The sequence below is a fragment of the Pseudophryne corroboree genome, chromosome 1 (genome assembly GCF_028390025.1).
Source record: "Pseudophryne corroboree isolate aPseCor3 chromosome 1, aPseCor3.hap2, whole genome shotgun sequence".
NCBI lineage: Eukaryota > Metazoa > Chordata > Amphibia > Anura > Myobatrachidae > Pseudophryne > Pseudophryne corroboree.
The window spans coordinates 300,794,753-300,814,399 of record NC_086444.1 but is presented as its reverse complement, the minus strand read 5'-3'; the positions used below and the strand labels follow the sequence as shown (position 1 = coordinate 300,814,399).

Below are 19,647 nucleotides of genomic sequence, written 5' to 3'. Positions count from 1 at the left end.
GGCAGCGTCAAAATAACGTCCTGCACGAGCACAATAGTAAAATGTTACACAGGGCGCTTTCCCCCCCCCCCTTCTATGTCATCGGCGGGGGGTTAATGGCGCGTAGCGCGCTTTACAATGCTGGCGGGGGGAATTAGACACGGTGCTCCCAGCACCTAACACGTTTTAAAGCCAGACTAATTCAAACCTCAGTAACCTGCCGCCCAGGGCGCTCCCCCCCAGCGCCCTGCACCCAGTGAGTGCTGTTGAGTGGGAGCAGGAGCGCAGCGCGACCGCTGTACCTCCGTTACTGAAGTCTTCTGCCGTCACTGAAGTCTTCTGATCTTCTAATACTCACCCGGCTTCTTTCTTCTGGCTTCTGTGAGGGGGTGACGGCGTGGCTCCGGGAACAAGCAGCTAGGCGCACCAAGTGATCGAACCCTCTGGAGCTAATGGTGTCCAGTAGCCGAGAAGCAGAGCCCTTAAACTAAGAAGAAGTAGGTCTGCTCCTCTCCCCTCACTCCCACGATGCAGGGAGCCTGTAGCCAGCAGGTCTGCCTGAAAATAACAAACCTAACATAAGTCTTTCAGAGAAACTCAGTAGAGCTCCCCTAGTGTGTGTCCATTCACTCCCGGGCACAAAGTCTAACTGAGGTCTGGGGGAGGGGCATAGAGGGAGGAGCCAGTTCACACCCAGTTTAAGTCTTTATAGTGTGCCCAGGCTCCTGCGGATCCGTCTATACCCCATGGTCCTTTTGGAGTCCCCAGCATCCTCTAGGACGTAGGAGAAATATACACTGCTCAAAAAAATAAAGGGAACACTAAAATAACACATCCTAGATCAGAATGAATGAAATATTCTTATTAAATACTTTGTTCTTTACATAGTTGAATGTGCTGGCAACAAAATCACACAAAAATTATCAATGGAAATCAAATTTATTAACCCATGGAGGTCTGGATTTGGAGTCACCCTCAAAATTAAAGTGGAAAAACACACTACGGGCTGATCCAACTTTGATGTAATGTCCTTAAAACAAGTCAAAATGAGGCTCAGTAGTGTGTGTGGCCTCCACATGCCTGTATGACCTCCCTACAACGTCTGGGCATGCTCCTGATGAGGTGGCGGATGGTCTACTGAGGGATCTCCTCACAGACCTGGACTAAAGCATCCGCCAACTCCTGGACAGTCTGTGATGCAACGTAGCGTTGGTGGATGGAGCGAGACATGATGTCCCAGATGTGCTCAATTGGATTCAGGTCTGGGGAACAGGCGGGCCAGTCCATAGCATCAATGCCTTCGTCTTGCAGGAACTGCTGATACACTCCAGCCACATGAGGTCTAGCATTGTCTTGCATTAGGAGGAACCCAGGGCCAACCGCACCAGCATATGGTCTCACAAGGGGTCTGAGGAACTCATCTCGGTACCTAATGGCAGTCAGGCTACCTCTGGCGAGCACATGGAGGGCTGTGCGGCCCCCAAAGAAATGCCACCCCACACCATTACTGACCCACTGCCAAACCGGTCATGCTGGAGGATGTTGCAGGCAGCAGAACGTTCTCCTTGGCGTCTCCAGACTCTGTCACGTCTGTCACATGTGCTCAGTGAGAACCTGTTTCATCTGTGAAGAGCACAGGGCGCCAGTGGCGAATGTGCCAATCTTGGTGTTCTCTGGCAAATGCCAAACGTCCTGCACGGTGTTGGGCTGTAAGCACAACCCCCACCTGTGGATGTCGGGCCCTCATACCACCCTCATGGAGTCTGTTTCTGATCGTTTGAGTAGACACATGCACATTTGTGGCTTGCTGGAGGTCATTTTGCAGGGCTATGGCAGTGCTACTCCTGTTACTCCTTGCACAAAGGCGGAGGTAGCGGTCCTGCTGCTGGGTTGTTGGCCTCCTCCACGTCTCCTGATGTACTGGCCTGTCTCCTGGTAGCGCCTCCATGCTCTGGACACTACGCTGACAGACACAACAAACCTTCTTGCCACAGCTCGCATTGATGTGCCATCCTGGATGAGCTGCACTACCTGAGCCACTTGTGTGGGTTGTAGGGAGGTCATACAGGCACGTGGAGGCCACACACACTACTGAGCCTCATTTTGACTTGTTTTAAGGACATTACATCAAAGTTGGATCAGCCTGTAGTGTGTTTTTCCACTTTAATTTTGAGGGTGACTCCAAATCCAGACCTCCATGGGTTAATAAATTTGATTTTCATTGATAATTTTTGTGTGATTTTGTTGTCAGCACATTCAAGTATGTAAAGAACAAAGTATTTAATAAGAATATTTCATTCATTCAGATCTAGGATGTGTTATTTTAGTGTTCCCTTTATTTTTTTGAGCAGTGTATATATATATACATACACACACACACACACACACACACACACACACACACACACAAATAAACAAATACGAAAATGAAGTTATAAAAACAAATGATGAAAAACCCCTTTTGCTTTCAAGTTTAGGTACATTGGTTCCTGATATAGTTTGATGTGAAGCTGTAATTCTGTCACAGTATGTGTGCGGGGAGGGAGCAGTGCACAAGGCATGAAAGTGGGGAATTGTCAGAATGCCTTGCATATTCACCAATAGGTGGCCGCACCCCTGGTTCCAGCAATAATGCGGCATTGGACATACGGGTTGCGCACCAGGTTAGGGTGCTGTGTGGATGGTAGGTGGTCCCAAAATGGGAGGGGGCGTGGTTGTGTACCTACAAGGTTGGGATAGGCACGCCCCAGGTGGTACACCATTGAGAGAGCCTTTACGCACCGCTTCCCTTTTCCTGCGATTTGGTTTGTTGTGTTTAAGTGGGTATCCGGTCTCTAGGTCGACAGTAACTACAGTGTTTAGGTCGACCACTATTGGTTGACAGTAACTAGGTCGACAGGGTCTCTAGGTCGACATGTTCTAGGGCGACAGGTCAAAAGGCCGACATGTTTTTCACATTTTTTTTTCTTTTTTTGAACTTTTTCATACTTAATGATCCATGCGAACTACGATTGGGAATAGCAACCGTGCCCAAAGCATGGCGAGCAAAGCGAGGGGACACAGTGCACTAATTGGTGTTCCCGGTCACTGTACGGAGAAAACGACACCAAAACAAATTAAAAACTCATGTCGACCTAGCATCCAAGTCAACCTAGTTATTGTCGACCTAGACACTGTCGATCCTCCATACCACACCCGTTTAAGTGATTCATAAATAAAGCTGTGACCGATTTCATTAGCCCAAAGTTACGTAGTCTCATCTCAGTTATTGGTTGGCCAACATGTAGGGGTGCAGGTAAGTCTGCCTCTCCATCCTTACTGGAGCTGCCATTACTATTTATTACCTCCCACAGTTGACAGCTATTTAAACTAATTAAAAACTAAACCTAAGAACAGCCACAAAACAGAAGATAAAGCCACTTTCATACAAGGTGCAGTAATAGGTGCAGTAATATAAGCGTTTAGTATTAAACTACAGCAAAATGGAGGACGTCTCAGTCTCTCTGCACAACTGCAGACATATTTCTTAGCTCAGCTGCTATATTCCCTGTCCTAGCCTTCCCGTAATGTCGTCATGAGCGAGGTGGCGTAGTTCCTGGAGCCCGGGCAGTAGGAGCCTTATTGTTTATAGCAACGCAGCAGCAGGCGGCCGCCATGTCCCGGTTACAGTGCTGCCTGCTGTTGGTGAGCCTCTGCGGGAGTGAGACAGGCGGAGCAACCACCGCAGATCCCCCGGGGACTGACCGACCCGACACCGAGCACGGCACCTTATCGCCCGATAACGTGACCGATCTCTTGGAGCTACTGGGGAACGAGACCGGCGGGGGTACAGCAAGTTACCCTGAGCAAGATACAGGCCGGCCCCCCCATACCGTTACCCTGGCAGCCACCCCAGGGCCGGACACTACGGACCTTCATTCAGAGGCACCGGGAGAGGCTGCTGTCACCCAGCCTCCAGTTCTCCTGGGAGACCCCGGCTCATCTGAGCTCCCACAGTCCCGGTCTGTCGCTGCCTATGTAGCCAGTGGTAAGCCTGGTCTCTGGGGCACATGTGAAGGGGGCACTTATGTGTGTAATGTCAGCAGGGAGTAATTGCGGAGCTCTCCTCTTTGACACTGAAGATTCTTTTACCGAAGTGTAAATCTGAAGCGCAAATAAATGCTCCTTTCTGATGTTTTACGCCCGTTTGCACCGGTTTTACAGTTAGGGGCATACTTATTATTAATAAAATGGATACAATGGCTCTCACCATGATGGCGTTAGCTACTGGGGTAAACTCAAGCGTGGCAAATTTTATAGAAAAGGAACAACATGGAAACGGGAGACTGCTGTAGATATCTTAGATGTCTGCTGCAGGCCATCATACCTCCGGAGGATACTTACTATTTACAGGTATCCAAGAAAATTGGGGGATATCCCACAAATAATTATTGATAAATAGGCTCTAATATTGGGCATACACTGTCCAATTATTGGTCCACCGCATTAAAGGGAAAAGGGGAATTTGTTGCACAGGAGACTCAGATGAACTTAATTTTATTTAGAGTTACAAAATATATAATTGAAAAGAACCCCTGTTATTAATTTTACTATTATATGAATATATAGATAGGGGGTGCTACCACAGATCATATCATTATTGTAGAAAAAAGAGAGAGAAGAGAGAAAGAGATCTGTTTCCGGTGCACATGAGTTTTTTGTAAAAATTAACTTTTATTATCTCCTTTAAAATAATTGGAAAGAATCTACTATTGCATCCAGAGTTTCCTGGATGCACTAATGCGAAATATTAAAACAAAACAAAGTATAAAGTGATATGAGAATAGACAAGACTTGTGTGTGAGAAAAAAAAACAGAAATAAATTGGTTAAAAACTCTCAGCTGGGCGTCTTTTTTGTGTCTATTAGCTGATATGTATTGTCTTATCTGACTAATAACAGTATATTCTGATATAATAGTGCTGCAGTAATATTTATATAAAGGAACAAATATTTACTTCTGGGTTTCTCTAAAATGTTACACAAATGTTACTCTTTAATTCTCCCAGACTGATAAATGTAACAATGTTGTTATATTGGCTCATCTAAAGGATTCTGGCTCACTGCCCAGATTATTGTAATAGATGTTTGCAAGTGACTGCTGGTTTACCTCCAGAGTGTTACAGGAAAATATTGTTAAATCATACAATATATTCCTATATTGCCAGTGATGTTATAATTATAAGAGTGAATCAGCCTCCCAAAATATTTCTTTGATATAATCTCAATATTCACGGCAAATCAGGTTATTCCTAGATAGATGATTTGTATGTCGATATACAGTAGTTAATTAGTAAAATAATATTTCCATTTGTTGGTTGGTATTTAATCCTCTGGGTTTAGCCAGTATATAATTTTATATCTATAGCAATATAGAGAGGGAAACAGCAAACACCTGTGATCTATATTAGATGTTCTATTGCTTAATCAATTATATAGACATATATATATATTATTGATCTTACAGGTGGCTAAATAGAGAAAAATGGTCAGAGTATATGTATTAAGTAGCCCTTAAGTGCATATAGTATATGAAGGCTTAGCATATGTCAGCATAGATAAATGATAGTAAGAATTACATGTATATTGATGCCGTGGGCTTACTTGATTAGTATAATGCCGCAAGTCACTCTCAAGTGTATGTGTGCTATAATCACAAATGAATATTCATTTGCACATTAATTAATACTGGTGGCTAGCAGGCACATATACACATCAGATTTTATCATATCTTTGCATAGATAAATTATATGCACGTGTGGTTATTGAAGAATCTCCATAGCCATAGTTATTTTGTTGAATTTATCACTCGCTTGTATATATGGATGCCTTTAGTATCTAATATATAGGTGCCGCCGGATTTAGTAAGGAAATACCACATTAATTAACACTCTTATATATAAAATAGATATATTCTGTGTACAGTGATTAAATTAGTAGTCACACATACACACTGTGTAGTACAGCACAGAGCGCTAATGATTACAGCGTGTGTGCCGTCCCGTATGTGATTAACTAACGTACACCGATGAGCATAGATATTAGAATTAACTTTTCAGTTAGACATTAGGATAGACATGTAGGACGCCCAGCCGGTACCGTCCTACGTACGTTTCGCAAAAAGCTTCGTCAGGGTCTTACTATCATTTATCTATGCTGACATAGGCTAAGCCTTCATATACTATATGCACTTAAGGGCTACTTAATACATATACTCTGACCATTTTCTCTATTTAGCCACCTGTAAGATCAATAATATATATATATATATATATATATATATATATATATATATATATATATATATATATATATGTCTATATAATTGATTAAGCAATAGAACATCTAATATAGATCACAGGTGTTTGCTGTTTCCCTCTCTATATTGCTATAGATATAAAATTATATACTGGCTAAACCCAGAGGATTAAATACCAACCAACAAATGGAAATATTATTTTACTAATTAACTACTGTATATCGACATACAAATCATCCATCTAGGAATAACCTGATTTGCCGTGAATATTGAGATTATATCAAAGAAATATTTTGGAAGGCTGATTCACTCTTATAATTATAACATCGCTGGCAATATAGGAATATATTGTATGATTTAACAATATTTTCCTGTAACCCTCTGGAGGTAAACCAGCAGTCACTTGCAAACATCTATTACAATAATCTGGGCAGTGAGCCAGAATCCTTTAGATGAGCCAATATAACAACATTGTTACATTTATCAGTCTGGGAGAATTAAAGAGTAACATTTGTGTAACATTTTAGAGAAACCCAGAAGTAAATATTTGTTCCTTTATATAAATATTACTGCAGCACTATTATATCAGAATATACTGTTATTAGTCAGATAAGACAATACATATCAGCTAATAGACACAAAAAAAGACGCCCAGCTGAGAGTTTTTAACCAATTTATTTCTGTGTTTTTTTTTTTTCTATCACACACAGTCTTGTCTATTCTCATATCACTTTATACTTTGTTTTGTTTTCATATTTCGCATTAGTGCATCCAGGAAACTCTGGATGCAATAGTAGATTCTTTCCAATTATTTTAAGGAGATAATAAAAGTTAATTTTTACAAAAAACTCATGTGCACCGGAAACAGATCTTTCTCTCTTCTCTCTCTTTTTTCTACAATTATTGGTCCACAAAATATTGAGTGGTACAGAAGGCTGTTCAAATGTTGCCAGCAGCCACTAGATGGCGTCCAAATGGAGCTATTCAATTGTAGCTCTGTTGGGGTGCAAATTACTGCCGGCATCTGCGTTTCAGCTTGCATCCTACGGGGGTGGTGAGCTGAAATGCTCGAAAAGTGACCCATTTAGTTGCCCAAATGGCACTTTTTTGCATTCGCACCCAGCACTTTGGACAGGTTTAGCCGCATATTGTATGCGATCTCCCGTCACTTTAAATGGGAGATTGGGCGTGATAATCATTTGAATACTGCACACGGTCTCTAAATTCATGTCCAAAAAAGAGGTGCATAGATGTTTCCTCATAGGTAATGCACCAAGGTCCTGAGGGTAGACTCACTCCTGTGAGCAGGGCTGCCATCAGAAATTGTGAGGTCAGCACTGCCAGAATAGCCAGGACCACCACTCTCTCCTCACCTTCCACTTCCCCTGCAGCCCCCACAACTTCCCGTGCTGGGCGCCAGTTGCTGCTCCAAGGGCAAAGCCGCAGAACACCAGGTGGTGCCCCTAGGCATAACTGTGGCAGGCTAGGATCACAGCAGCAGCATAGGGAAGGAGTCAGGAGCAGGCAGCCATAGAAGGACAGCGCTGGTAGTATTTCAAATTTGGAGCATGCCACGAACCTAGTAGAGCTCATGGATCAGCAGCCAATCAGAAGCTGCCGCTGTAAATTCAAAATGCTGCCAGCGTAGCCAATCTAAAGGCAACCTGCGGTGGGCTCCAATCCACACCACTGCCATGTGATTCCCCTCGTTATCAGGGCCCAGGACTGGAGTCCCAGCAGTCCCCTTCTCCCTTATGGTAGCCCTGCCCTTGAGGGCAATCCATGCAGAGACTTTGTATCTATTCTGGCCCTCGTTGAGGCCACGTTCTTGGTCAGGAGACCGCCGGTCAGCCATACTACACCCTTTCATTCATTTGCGTAAAATGCAAAGAAAATATGTGCTTGTTTAAGTGATCATGTAATATTTCAATATAAGGGTTAATATAATGGAAATAAGGCAATTTAACAGCCATAAATAATTCTCTCTCCATGATATGGTTACATTAAAACTTTTAACAGTAAATTTAAATCCATAACCGGGAAAAGATTAACAATTTTGATTATTTATTCAAATTTTCAGATATTGCCTTAAAATTCAGGGGCTGATTGACCAACGAGTTTTATCATACGCAGCAAGTTTTAAAACTTGTTGGCTATGATAAATGGTGCTCTAGCCAATCAGCTCCTAACTCTCGTGTTTGAAAAATGATAGCTGGGAGCTGATTTAGCCACTTAGCTGACGAATATTTTTTCCAAAACCTGCTCAGAAATTAAATTTTTGTTAAATTATTGAATTTGGTTTTAAATATTTAAATAAAGATTGTCCAAAATTAATTTTCTATGAAAAACAAACTAACATTCAACAAAAAAAAAATATTTTTAAAACATCAGTGCAAACGTTGATGGTTGGAACATCGTGACCTCTGTTTCCTGGCATCAGATCCTCTTAGCAGCCCCCCGGAGCGCCTTGAGAAGGTGAGAGGCTGTTTTGCTTTAAAATTTCCCCAGGCGCTGCTAATGTCTGCAGCCGCTGGGTGGGGGGGGTGCTACCTGGCTGACAGATCGGCAGCACGGCAGGCCCTGGGGGGAAGGGAACTAGGAAGCAGAGTCCCTCTGACAGCAGCAGCAAGCTTTCTGACTTATCGCATCAGATGCGACTATGTCAGGGAAGGCCCAGTCTGGTGTGGTCGCATCTGTGCGACTATGTCAGGGAAGGCCCAGTCCAGTGTGGTTACATCTGATGCGACTATGTCAGGGAAGGCCCAGTCTGGTGTGGTTGCATCTGATGTGACTATGTCAAGGAAGGCCCAGTCTGATGTGGTTGCATCTGATGCGACTATGTCAGGGAAGGCCCAGTCCGGTGTGGTTACATCTGTGCGACTATGTCAGGGAAGGCCCAGTCTGGTGTGGTTGCATCTGATGTGACTATGTCAGGGAAGGCCCAGTCTGGTGTGGTTGCATCTGATGCGACTATGTCAGGGAAGGCCCAGTCTGGTGTGGTTGCATCTGATGTGACTATGTCAGGGAAGGCCCAGTCTGGTGTGTTAGGGAAGGCCCAGTCTGGTGTGGTTGCACATCAGATGCGACTATGTCAGGGAAGGCCCAGTCCGGTGTGGTTACATCTGTGCGACTATGTCGGGGAAGGCCCAGTCCGGTGTGGTTGCATCTGATGCAACTATGTCAGGGAAGGCCTAGTCCGGTGTGGTTACATCCGTGCGACTATGTCGGGGAAGGCCCAGTCTGGTGTGGTTGCATCTGATGCTACTATGTCAGGGAAGGCCCAGTCTGGTGTGTTAGGGAAGGCCCAGTCTGGTGTGGTTGCATCTGATGCGGCCATGCCAGGCAAGTAGTTAAAACGAGTTGCATATGATAAAACTTATTGATCAATCAGCCCCACAGTTTTTATATTAAATTTTGTGCTCATTACGACTGGTAATTCCATTACCACAGCATGGTGATTCTGTTGCTTTGTGCCCAGGTTACACAAATTGTTATACTTTTACCAATTTTATGCAGATGTAGCCCCAGGATGTCCAAATCTTGCAATAAAATTGTGAAAATCTAGAGTAAATTCTAGAAGCTAAATTTATCAGTTTTGTGTATACACATAGTAACATGTCTCATGATGGGTGATTCCGTTGCTGACAGTGAAAGTAGGCTGATTTATCAAGGATACCTTACACAACATAGCACTTAAGCTATTTTGATAGTATTTTATAAGCGGTTTATTGTGGGCTTTTGGGTTATTAATTAATTTATTTATAGTTCTTATATAGCGCAGCATATTCTGTTGCGCTTTACAATTGGAAACAACAGTGATAAAACAAACCGGGGGAATAACAGACAGACATAGAGGTAGGAAGGCACAGCTCGCAAGCTTACAATCTATAGATGATGATTTGTTTACATTAGTGGTGGCAGTTGTATAATGAATAAAATTATCACTGTAAAAAGGGGATTTTGTTGTCCGTGGAACTGCTGTTACCACATCACTAACTTGGGAGATCTGCTAAACAGGCCCAACAGTAATCAGTAATATAAACTCCCAATACTTAATCTTACTAGATTGGTTGAATTGAAAGTTGCGCTTCCGGAGGTGATTTTGGAGTGGTGGGCATGGGGGAATCTTTGTCTTGGTTGCATTATTCTTAAAATTCAAAATGTATGCAAACCTCTGCATTATGTAAGTACATTATGGCGAGTGACTAGTGGGTTGGAAATAGAAAGAAGGATATCGTCTACATACTGAGCAGTTTTATATTTGTGAGAGCCTATGTTTATGTTTGTGCTACAGCAATACCCGGGATTTAGATGGATCCAGGCATCCAGTGGTTTGATCAATAAGGATCAGAGTGGGCATCCCTGTCTGGTGCAATTTTAATCTAGAATGACAGGGAGACAATTCATTGTTCCCCAATGTCTGATTTGTGTTAGAGCGGTTCCAGCTAGGTGGTGGGCCTTTTTGCATATTCAACCTTTTTTTTAATGGAATTCAGAAACATAATATTTAGCAATAACCCCAATCCCTAATGGTCGACAGGGTCAAAAGGTTAACATGTAAAAGGTTGACAGGGTCCAAAGGTCAACATGACAATGGTCGACACACTTTTTTCAATGTATTTTTCAACTTTTTCATACTTTATCATCCACGTAGACTACTATTGGGAGTAGTAACCTGTGCCAGGCTCAGAAAGACACCTTGCCTTCGCTCGCCATGCGAGGGGACGGGGTACACTTATGGAGCTTTGTTTGTGACAGAAAAGTGACAAAGTCCCCCCAAAAAGCTAAAGAAAATTGTGTCTACCTTTTTTGTATCGACATTTTGCCCTGTCAACCTTTTCTAATGTTTACCGATGCTATGTCGATCTTTTGACCCTGTTGACCTAACGCATGTCTACCATTAGTGGTAGACCTATTAACTGTAGACGTTTTTAGTGTAGATCTAATAATCTGCACCCATCCCATTTAACCCAAAATGTAACTTACTCTTTATTTTAGTTATGCTCAAGCATGAAATTAAGCTTCTTAAACACATGCTGAGTGCAGCGCACTGCCACCATTTATCAATGGTCAATAAATGTACATGGCTAACATACCAAATGGTATTCATGGCCAAGATCCCGAGAGATTCTTTTGTCTTGTTCCATAAATCTGGAGTAGCCTGGTCCATTCATCACAACCGGTCCCTCTCTCTTATACACCTTGCATAGGCCTTTATTCTTATTCTTATTATTTTGTTACCTTTGTTACCCGCTTTAGATTTCACACGAGTGGGAACTCCCTACTCCTTCCCTTCCTTGTTACTTTATAGTCGCCTTCCTCAACCTCTTCTTCCTCATTACCCTCCTCTATCTCCTCTTCCATGCTTTTTTCTCTTACAATAAGCCTTAAAAATGCAAGCATCGCTGATTTCCTAATGCACCTAAAGATTTATCTGTCCAATCTGGCTGGTTGGAATGAAAATCTGGTAATGTATGGGAGCAAATGACAATTGACCATTTGCTTCTAAATGCCGTAAAACTGACAAAAAGGTTGTTCAGACAAATTGGTTAAATCAAATGGATTTAACCAATTTGTCTGACCATTTTTGTCTGTTTTCCAGTGTTTGAGAGCAAATGGTAATTGTCCATTTGCTCTCATCCATTACCAGATTTTCATTCCAACCGGCCAGATTGGACAGATAAATCTTTAGGTGTATGGTCAGATTTATTATTAGTTTAACACTGAAAATGTCAGACACACAAGATTTTGTAGTTAAATCAAAATGTCAATATACTGTACTGTATTATCTGACACTTGAGTCACAGGAACCCATAATATAAAAATACTCCTTTTGATAGAAATGTTTTTGTAGTGATTGTGTCTAAATGTTATTGTGCTTTGTTGCCCTTAGTTACCAGCCTGTGTGTTTGCGACTTGCTGGTGGCCCAGTGCGATGTTAACTGCTGTTGTGATCCTGACTGCAGTGCTTCTGATTTCAGCGTATTCTCTGGATGTTCCATTCCTGTTGTAATGTAAGTTATCCGTTTCTGTAATGAACTCATAAAAAGTTAAGTGATTGATTTAATTTCTTGTTTTGTTTTGTCTTCTATATGGAGGGAAGTTTGACGCCACAGTTTTACTGCACCACTTTTACATCACATCTGTGCTATTGAGAAACCTTCTCTTTCCTCTATCTGACTCTCTATATATGGATTCCTGCTGGCTTACATTCACCCTCTTACAGAATGGCATTGCCCCAGTAAAAGCACTCTTTAGAGCTATTTATCAACTCATTCACATATAATACCTGCATTAGGACTGTAGTTTAGAAAAAGAAGATGGTTACAGCTCCAATCCACTAGGTGGCACTGTTATCATTTTTCCTTGTAAAGCATGCAAATACTGTGATCCTGATGCAGGATCTAAAGCAAATGTCACACTCGGAACTTTATATTTGAAAAAAAATAATAATGGGATTATGTTGGCATTTTTCACTTGTATAATTTAAGAGTGCACTTTTTATGGAATTTGAGACCACAGCTCCATAAAAAGAATAATGCACCAAAGCTTAATAGAATTTAGTGTTCATTCTAGCGACCTGCACCTTTTAAAACACGTGCAGTTCCTCTTTCCTGCTTTTCTTATTTGTCCAGCACTCTTGTATGCCTGGTGAAACTAGTTGATAAAGTATTTGTGCACCTGTGTACATGTACAGAAACAGCATAACATTATGGCTATAAAGCAAAGGGTTTATTTATCAAAGCTTGGAGAGATAAAGTACCAAACAATCAGGTTCTGTCATTTTACAGTCTGTGTTTGAAAAATGAGAGTTAATGGCTGATTGGTTGGCACTTTATCTCTCTCCAAGCTTTGACAATATCTCTCTCCCCCCCCCTCCCCCAGTCTAAAAATTGCTTTGACCCTGGACATTATGACAAATGTCATAGCCACAGTATATTGTGTCCTTGTATCTCTGTATTCCATAAGAATCCGCTTAATTGATTTTGCAACAACTTTGACGGTAGAGCAATTTAAACATGCTTGGGATAGGCGTATGAATATCCTTACAAAGAATTAAGTTTAAAAAAGGGTTGAAATTACCTAAAGGATACAAAAAGGGGCAGACTAGATGGACCAAGTGGTTCTTATCTGCCCTCAAATTCTATGTTTCTGTGAGAAAGAATCCAAAAAAACAGAATTGTTTTCTTTTTCTGTTTCCTATTTTATTAATGTTAGGCAGCTTGTGTCATACCTACTATTACTGGGCGCAATGTACATTTTGTAACGTGATGCATTCTTCACCATTTCTGCATTTTGAATGTTTTCATGTATTGTGATGTTACATGTCATGGAATCCCACACTTTCTTTATCTGTATGTTTTCAAGTTTGTATGACTTCTTTATTCTGTAAAATCAGTTTGACAAAAAAAAACCCCAGAATTCTGTTCCTCATTTTGGCCATTTTTCTCTGTAATATTCATGTAAAAAAAACCCTTAACACTATATGTTATCGAAAGTAAGCCCTAGTAGTCTTGCAAAAAATTCCAAAACAACATTTTAATATGTGCTCATGTTTACTAACCAATAAAATGGTTCCACAATACAAGAATTATATACAAAATGCGCTTCAACACTGGATAAATGGAATGCTTAAGACCGGTTTGTTTCCCAAAAATCTTAGTCTCTAATCGATGTCTCCAGGAATTTTCTCCAACAAGATAGTACATAGAGGAAGAAAAACAACAGAAAATTTCCAATCTGTGGTAATTTCTTAAGATGTAACAGGAATCATACAGAGGGACTATGGGATATAGAGTCTCCCCTCCTTAGGGTCTTTGTAAGATGTTCTGGGACCACCCGGAAAGTGTGTCAGTCATAAACACAGAATGCTCACTTTCTTGCTTACTTCAACATACGTATGTGGAACCACTATATAGAGAACTGTATAGAGAACCACTACACATTGGATTTTCTCTCTTTGCTTTTCCTCCTATGTCCCATATGTTGGAGCATAACCTGGTAAATTGGGAACCCTCTGGAGTGAAGTTTTTCTCGAAAATCCAAAAGATACCTTTATAGGAGTCCACATACGTATGTTGAAGTAAGCAAGAAAGTGAGCATTCTGTGTTTATGACTGACACACTTTCCGGGTGGTCCCAGAACATCTTACAAAGACACTAAGGAGGGGAGACTCTATCTGTATGATTCCTGTTACATCTTAAGAAATTACCACACATTGAAAATTTTCTTTTGTTTTTCTTCCTCTATGTACTATCTGGTTGGAGAAAATTCCTGGAGACATCGATTAGAGACTTTAAGATTTTTGGGAAACAAACCGGTCTTAAGTATTCCATTTATCCAGTGTTGAAGCGCATTTTGTATATAATTCTTGTATTGTGGTATTGTTTGTCTTCCAGTTGATAACTCCAGAATATATACATATTTGCAGCCTCTACACTTCCAGCGCAGGGAAGTATTGTTTCTTCTTTTTTCCCAATAAAATGGTTGTTCCCCACGTATCCAGCAAATTAATTAGTCTGGTCATGAGGGTCAGAAACCACCAAGTTATTTATTATTTATTTATTACCAGTTATTTATGTAGCGCACAAATATTCTGCAGTGCTTGCAGAGAATATTGGGCAATTCACATCAGTCCCAAGTGGAGCTTACAATCTAAATTCCCTACGCACTAGGGTTAACTTGTTTTGTTGTGGGACAATTAAACTACCTGTATATTTTTTGGATTGTTGAAGGCAACCGCGGTACCTAGAGGCAGTAATGTTAACCGCTACACAACTAGTTCCCAAACTAAAGGAACATACACACTTAGAGATATAGTAACCGATATCGCTTATTTTCCCCCTCCTGAGCGATATCATTTACTATATCACCCAGTGTGTATGCAGCTTACGACGGCCGATGTGCGGGTCATTAATGACCCTCAGTGTCGGCGCTACGTGCAGCTCAATTTGGACTCCTCGTCCAAAGCCACATGTACAGTCCGGCCATGGCATGACGTAATTGTGCGATATTGCACAGTGTGTATACCCACGTCGGGCGGAGCGGCGCAGGAGGGTTCACACTAGGCAGTGCCGCTCACGGAGCACATTACCTAGTGTGTACCCACCTTAAGTCTTCAAGGCACCCTAACAGTCCACATTTTCAGGATGTCCATGCTTGAACACAGGTTGTTTACTTAGTAATTTAATTTTAATGAATCCGCTGTATGGCCTGAAGCATGTATAGCCTTAAAGCCTGGACCGTTACAGTGCCTTGAGCATTGATTATGGGAACCACTGGGTTACACCATGGAGGTAGGAAAGATGTGATAACAGGATCTACTTAGTGGAGTGCGCAATCCTACCTTTCCAAACTGTCTTATTGTATGTCTGGACAATGACCATGTTCCAAGCCATAAAGAAATATTGAGAAAAATGATGCGCTGCCTGATTCAATATAAATGTAAAAAGTTTTAATACACATACAATCCAATATTTATACCACACGGCCGGTGATTCAACTATTCATATCACATATATTAATTAATAGCATAAGGGTTAAAAGTAGTAGCTATGTGTTAGTAATGGTGATCTTTAGACAGTCCGTTAGTCAAACAGAATCCAGTTTATAAAGCATGCTGTTAGAATGCAATGTGAATCCAGCATATTCCGTATTTGTTAATGCTTGCAAGCTCACAACCACAGTCTGTTATTAATTAGTCCATGAATTAGGTATACTTGCATGGCCACATTATAATTTGTTAGCACAGCTCAGCAATGAATGGACTGGTATACAGCTATTTGGCCAGGTGACGTCTCATCCTCTTTATAAGCCTTCGGTACTCACGCCGCCAGTGTTAGAATTAGTATATAGTTGCTGCCAACCACGGGTGACTCTCCACGTCATCAATGCATTTCTCTGCCTTTATAAGCTCAGCGGCTTCATCAGGGAGATGTTAGCATCTGACAATCACTCACATTTTAAAGCTGGCATCGCGTCTCAGCTTCCGGTAGCGCGTCTAGTTGCTCATGCGCACTTTGTGTGTTCCAATATGCGGATCACCGATTAGGAGCATTTCTGCTTCCGGTTACTCGTTTCTCACAAATCGCATATTGTGTGCGTTCCAGTCAATTCTCTTGCGCACGAGCTCTCCACTCCATGTCAATATTATGTCATTAGCTCTACAGTCCATACTGGAGATCATTCTATGTATGTACTTCTTTTTAGAGTGATTCAGCTGAACACCATACTTAAAATGCATATGTAAAAAACAACTTTTTATAAGAAAAGATATAATATACCAACTTTTTGCTTATGCCAAATTAGAATTATTTAGAATTATAATATACTATGGTCTGTCGGTACTAACAAAAACATTTAATATTGATCAATATAATATCACATCACTGCATAAAAATACATATCCTTAAAAAACATATCATATAATATTGCAATCTAGTACGATGGGGTATAGACAGGGTCCAAAGGAGCCGGTGCACTTTAAATTTCTTCAACTGGGTGTGCTGGCTCCTCCCCTCTATGCCTCCTCCCACAGGCAGTTTAGAAAAAAAGTGTCCTCAGGAAAAGATGCACATCTCTGCAGCTCCGGAGAGTTTTCTTCAATTTCTTTTTAAATCTTTGTTTTCTCTAACGTCCTAGTGGATGCTGGGGACTCCGAAAGGACCATGGGGAATAGCGGCTCCGCAGGAGACTGGGCACAAAGTAAAAGCTTTAGGACTAGCTGGTGTGCACTGGCTCCTCCCCCTATGACCCTCCTCCAAGCCTCAGTTAAGATTTTGTGCCCGAACGAGAAGGGTGCAATCTAGGTGGCTCTCCTGAGCTGCTTAGAGTAAAAGTTTAAATAGGTTTTTTATTTTCAGTGAGACCTGCTGGCAACAGGCTCACTGCATCGAGGGACTAAGGGGAGAAGAAGCGAACTCACCTGCGTGCAGAGTGGATTGGGCTTCTTAGGCTACTGGACATTAGCTCCAGAGGGACGATCACAGGCCCAGCCATGGATGGGTCCCGGAGCCGCGCCGCCGGCCCCCTTACAGATGCTGAAGCAAGAAGAGGTCCATAAATCGGCGGCAGAAGACTTTCCTGTCTTCATAAGGTAGCGCACAGCACTGCAGCTGTGCGCCATTGCTCTCAGCACACTTCACACTTCGGTCACTGAGGGTGCAGGGCGCTGGGGGGGGCGCCCTGGGAAGCAATGAATTTACCTTATTTGGCAAAAAATACATCACATATAGCTCCTGGGCTATATGGATGTATTTAACCCCTGCCAGTTTTCCAGAAAAAAGCGGGATAAGAGCCCGCCGTGAAGGGGGGCGGGGCCTATCTCCACAGCGCCATTTTTCCCACACAGCTGCGCTGGTAGGAAGGCTCCCAGAATCTCCCCTGCATCCTGCAACTACAGAAACAGGGTAAAAAAGAGAGGGGGGCACTTATTTGGCAAAATAACAGATATAAGCAGCTATAAGGGATAGACACTTATTGTAAGGTTGTCCCTATACATATATAGCGCTCTGGTGTGTGCTGGCAAACTCTCCCTCTGTCTCCCCAAGGGGCTAAGTGGGTCCTGTCCTCTATCAGAGCATTCCCTGTGTGTGTGCTGGGTGTCGGTACGTGTGTGTCGACATGTATGAGGAGGAAAATGATGTGGAGGCGGAGCAATTGCCTATAATGGTGATGTCACCCCCTAGGGAGTCGACACCTGAATGGATGGCCGTAATTAAGGAATTACGGGACAGTGTCGGCACGTTACAGAAAACTGTTGACGACATGAGACAGCCGGCAGCTCAGTTAGTGCCTGTCCAGGCGTCTCAAACACCGTCAGGGGCTATTAAACGCCCGTTACCTCAGTGGGTCGACACGGACCCAGACACAGACACTGACTCCAGTGTCGACGGTGAAGAAACAAACGTATTTTCCAGTAGGGCCACACGTTACATGATCACGGCAATGAAGGAGGTTTTGCACATCTCTGATACTGCAAGTACCACAAAAAGGGGTATTATGTGGGGTGTGAAAAAACTACCCGTAGTTTTTCCTGAATCAGATGAATTGAATGAAGTGTGTGATGAAGCGTGGGTTACCCCCGACAAAAAACTGCTAATTTCTAAAAAATTATTGGCACTATATCCCTTCCCACCAGAGGTTAGGGCTCGTTGGGAAACACCCCCTAGGGTGGATAAGGCGCTCACACGCTTATCAAAACAAGTGGCGTTACCGTCTCCAGAAACGGCCGCCCTTAAGGAGCCAGCAGATAGGAGGCTGGAAAATATCCTTAAAAGTATATACACTCATACTGGTGTTATACTGCGACCAGCAATCGCCTCAGCCTGGATGTGCAGTGCTGGGGTGGCTTGGTCGGATTCCCTGACTGAAAATATTGAATAGAGCATTTAAAGGATGCATTCCTATATATGCGAGATGCACAGAGAGACATTTGCACTCTGGCATCAAGAGTAAGTGCGATGTCCATTTCTGCCAGAAGAGGATTATGGACGCGACAGTGGTCAGGGGATGCGGATTCCAAACGGCATATGGAAGTATTGCCGTATATAGGGGAGGAGTTATTTGGGGGCGGTCTATCGGACCTGGTGGCCATGGCAACGGCTGGGAAATCCACCTTTCTACCCCAAGTCACCTCGCAGCAGAAAAAGATACCGTCTTTTCAGGCTCAGTCCTTTCGTCCCCATAAGGGCAAGCGGGCAAAAGGCCACTCATATCTGCCCCGGGGCAGAGGAAGGGGAAAAAGACTGCAACAGACAGCTTCTTCCCACGAACAGAAGCCCTCCCCCGCTTCTGCCAAGTCCTCAGCATGACGCTGGGGCCTTACAAGCGGACTCAGGCACGGTGGGGGCCCGTCTCAAGAATTTCAGCGCGCAGTGGGCTCACTCGCAAGTGGACCCCTGGATCCTGCAGGTAGTATCTCAGGGGTACAAATTGGAATTCGAGACGTCTCCCCCTCGCCGGTTCCTGAAGTCTGCTTTACCAACGTCTACCCCTGACAGGGAGGCGGTATTGGAAGCCATTCACAAGCTGTATTCCCAGCAAGTGATAATCAAGGTACCCCTCCTACAACAGGGAAAGGGGTATTACTCCACGCTGTTTGTGGTACCGAAGCCGGACGGCTCGGTGAGACCCATTTTAAATCTGAAAGCCTTGAACACTTACATAAAAAGGTTCAAGTTCAAGATGGAGTCACTCAGAGCAGTGATAGCGAACCTGGAAGAAGGGGACTACATGGTGTCTCTGGACATCAAGGATGCTTACCTCCATGTCCCAATTTGCCCTTCTCACCAAGGGTACCGCAGGTTTGTGGTACAGAACTGTCACTATCAGTTTCAGACGCTGCCGTTTGGATTGTCCACGGCACCCCGG

At 42.9% G+C, this 19,647-nt stretch overlaps 1 protein-coding gene across 2 annotated transcripts in view; it reads left to right on the top strand.

Annotated features, from left to right (window-relative positions):
* TCTN1 (tectonic family member 1) overlaps positions 1 to 19,647 on the top strand; it is a 225,807-nt gene that overhangs the window by 16,800 nt on the left and 189,360 nt on the right. Inside the window, exons 1-2 of one of the 2 annotated variants that reach the window (XM_063964398.1) lie at positions 3,547 to 4,006; positions 12,170 to 12,290. In XM_063964398.1, the coding sequence (XP_063820468.1) occupies positions 3,634 to 4,006; positions 12,170 to 12,290 (494 nt within the window). In that variant the 5' untranslated portion in view covers positions 3,547 to 3,633. Of the gene's footprint in view, positions 1 to 3,546; positions 4,007 to 12,169; positions 12,291 to 19,647 lie in introns of those variants that run through there. The other variant, XM_063964399.1, reaches the window with a different exon arrangement.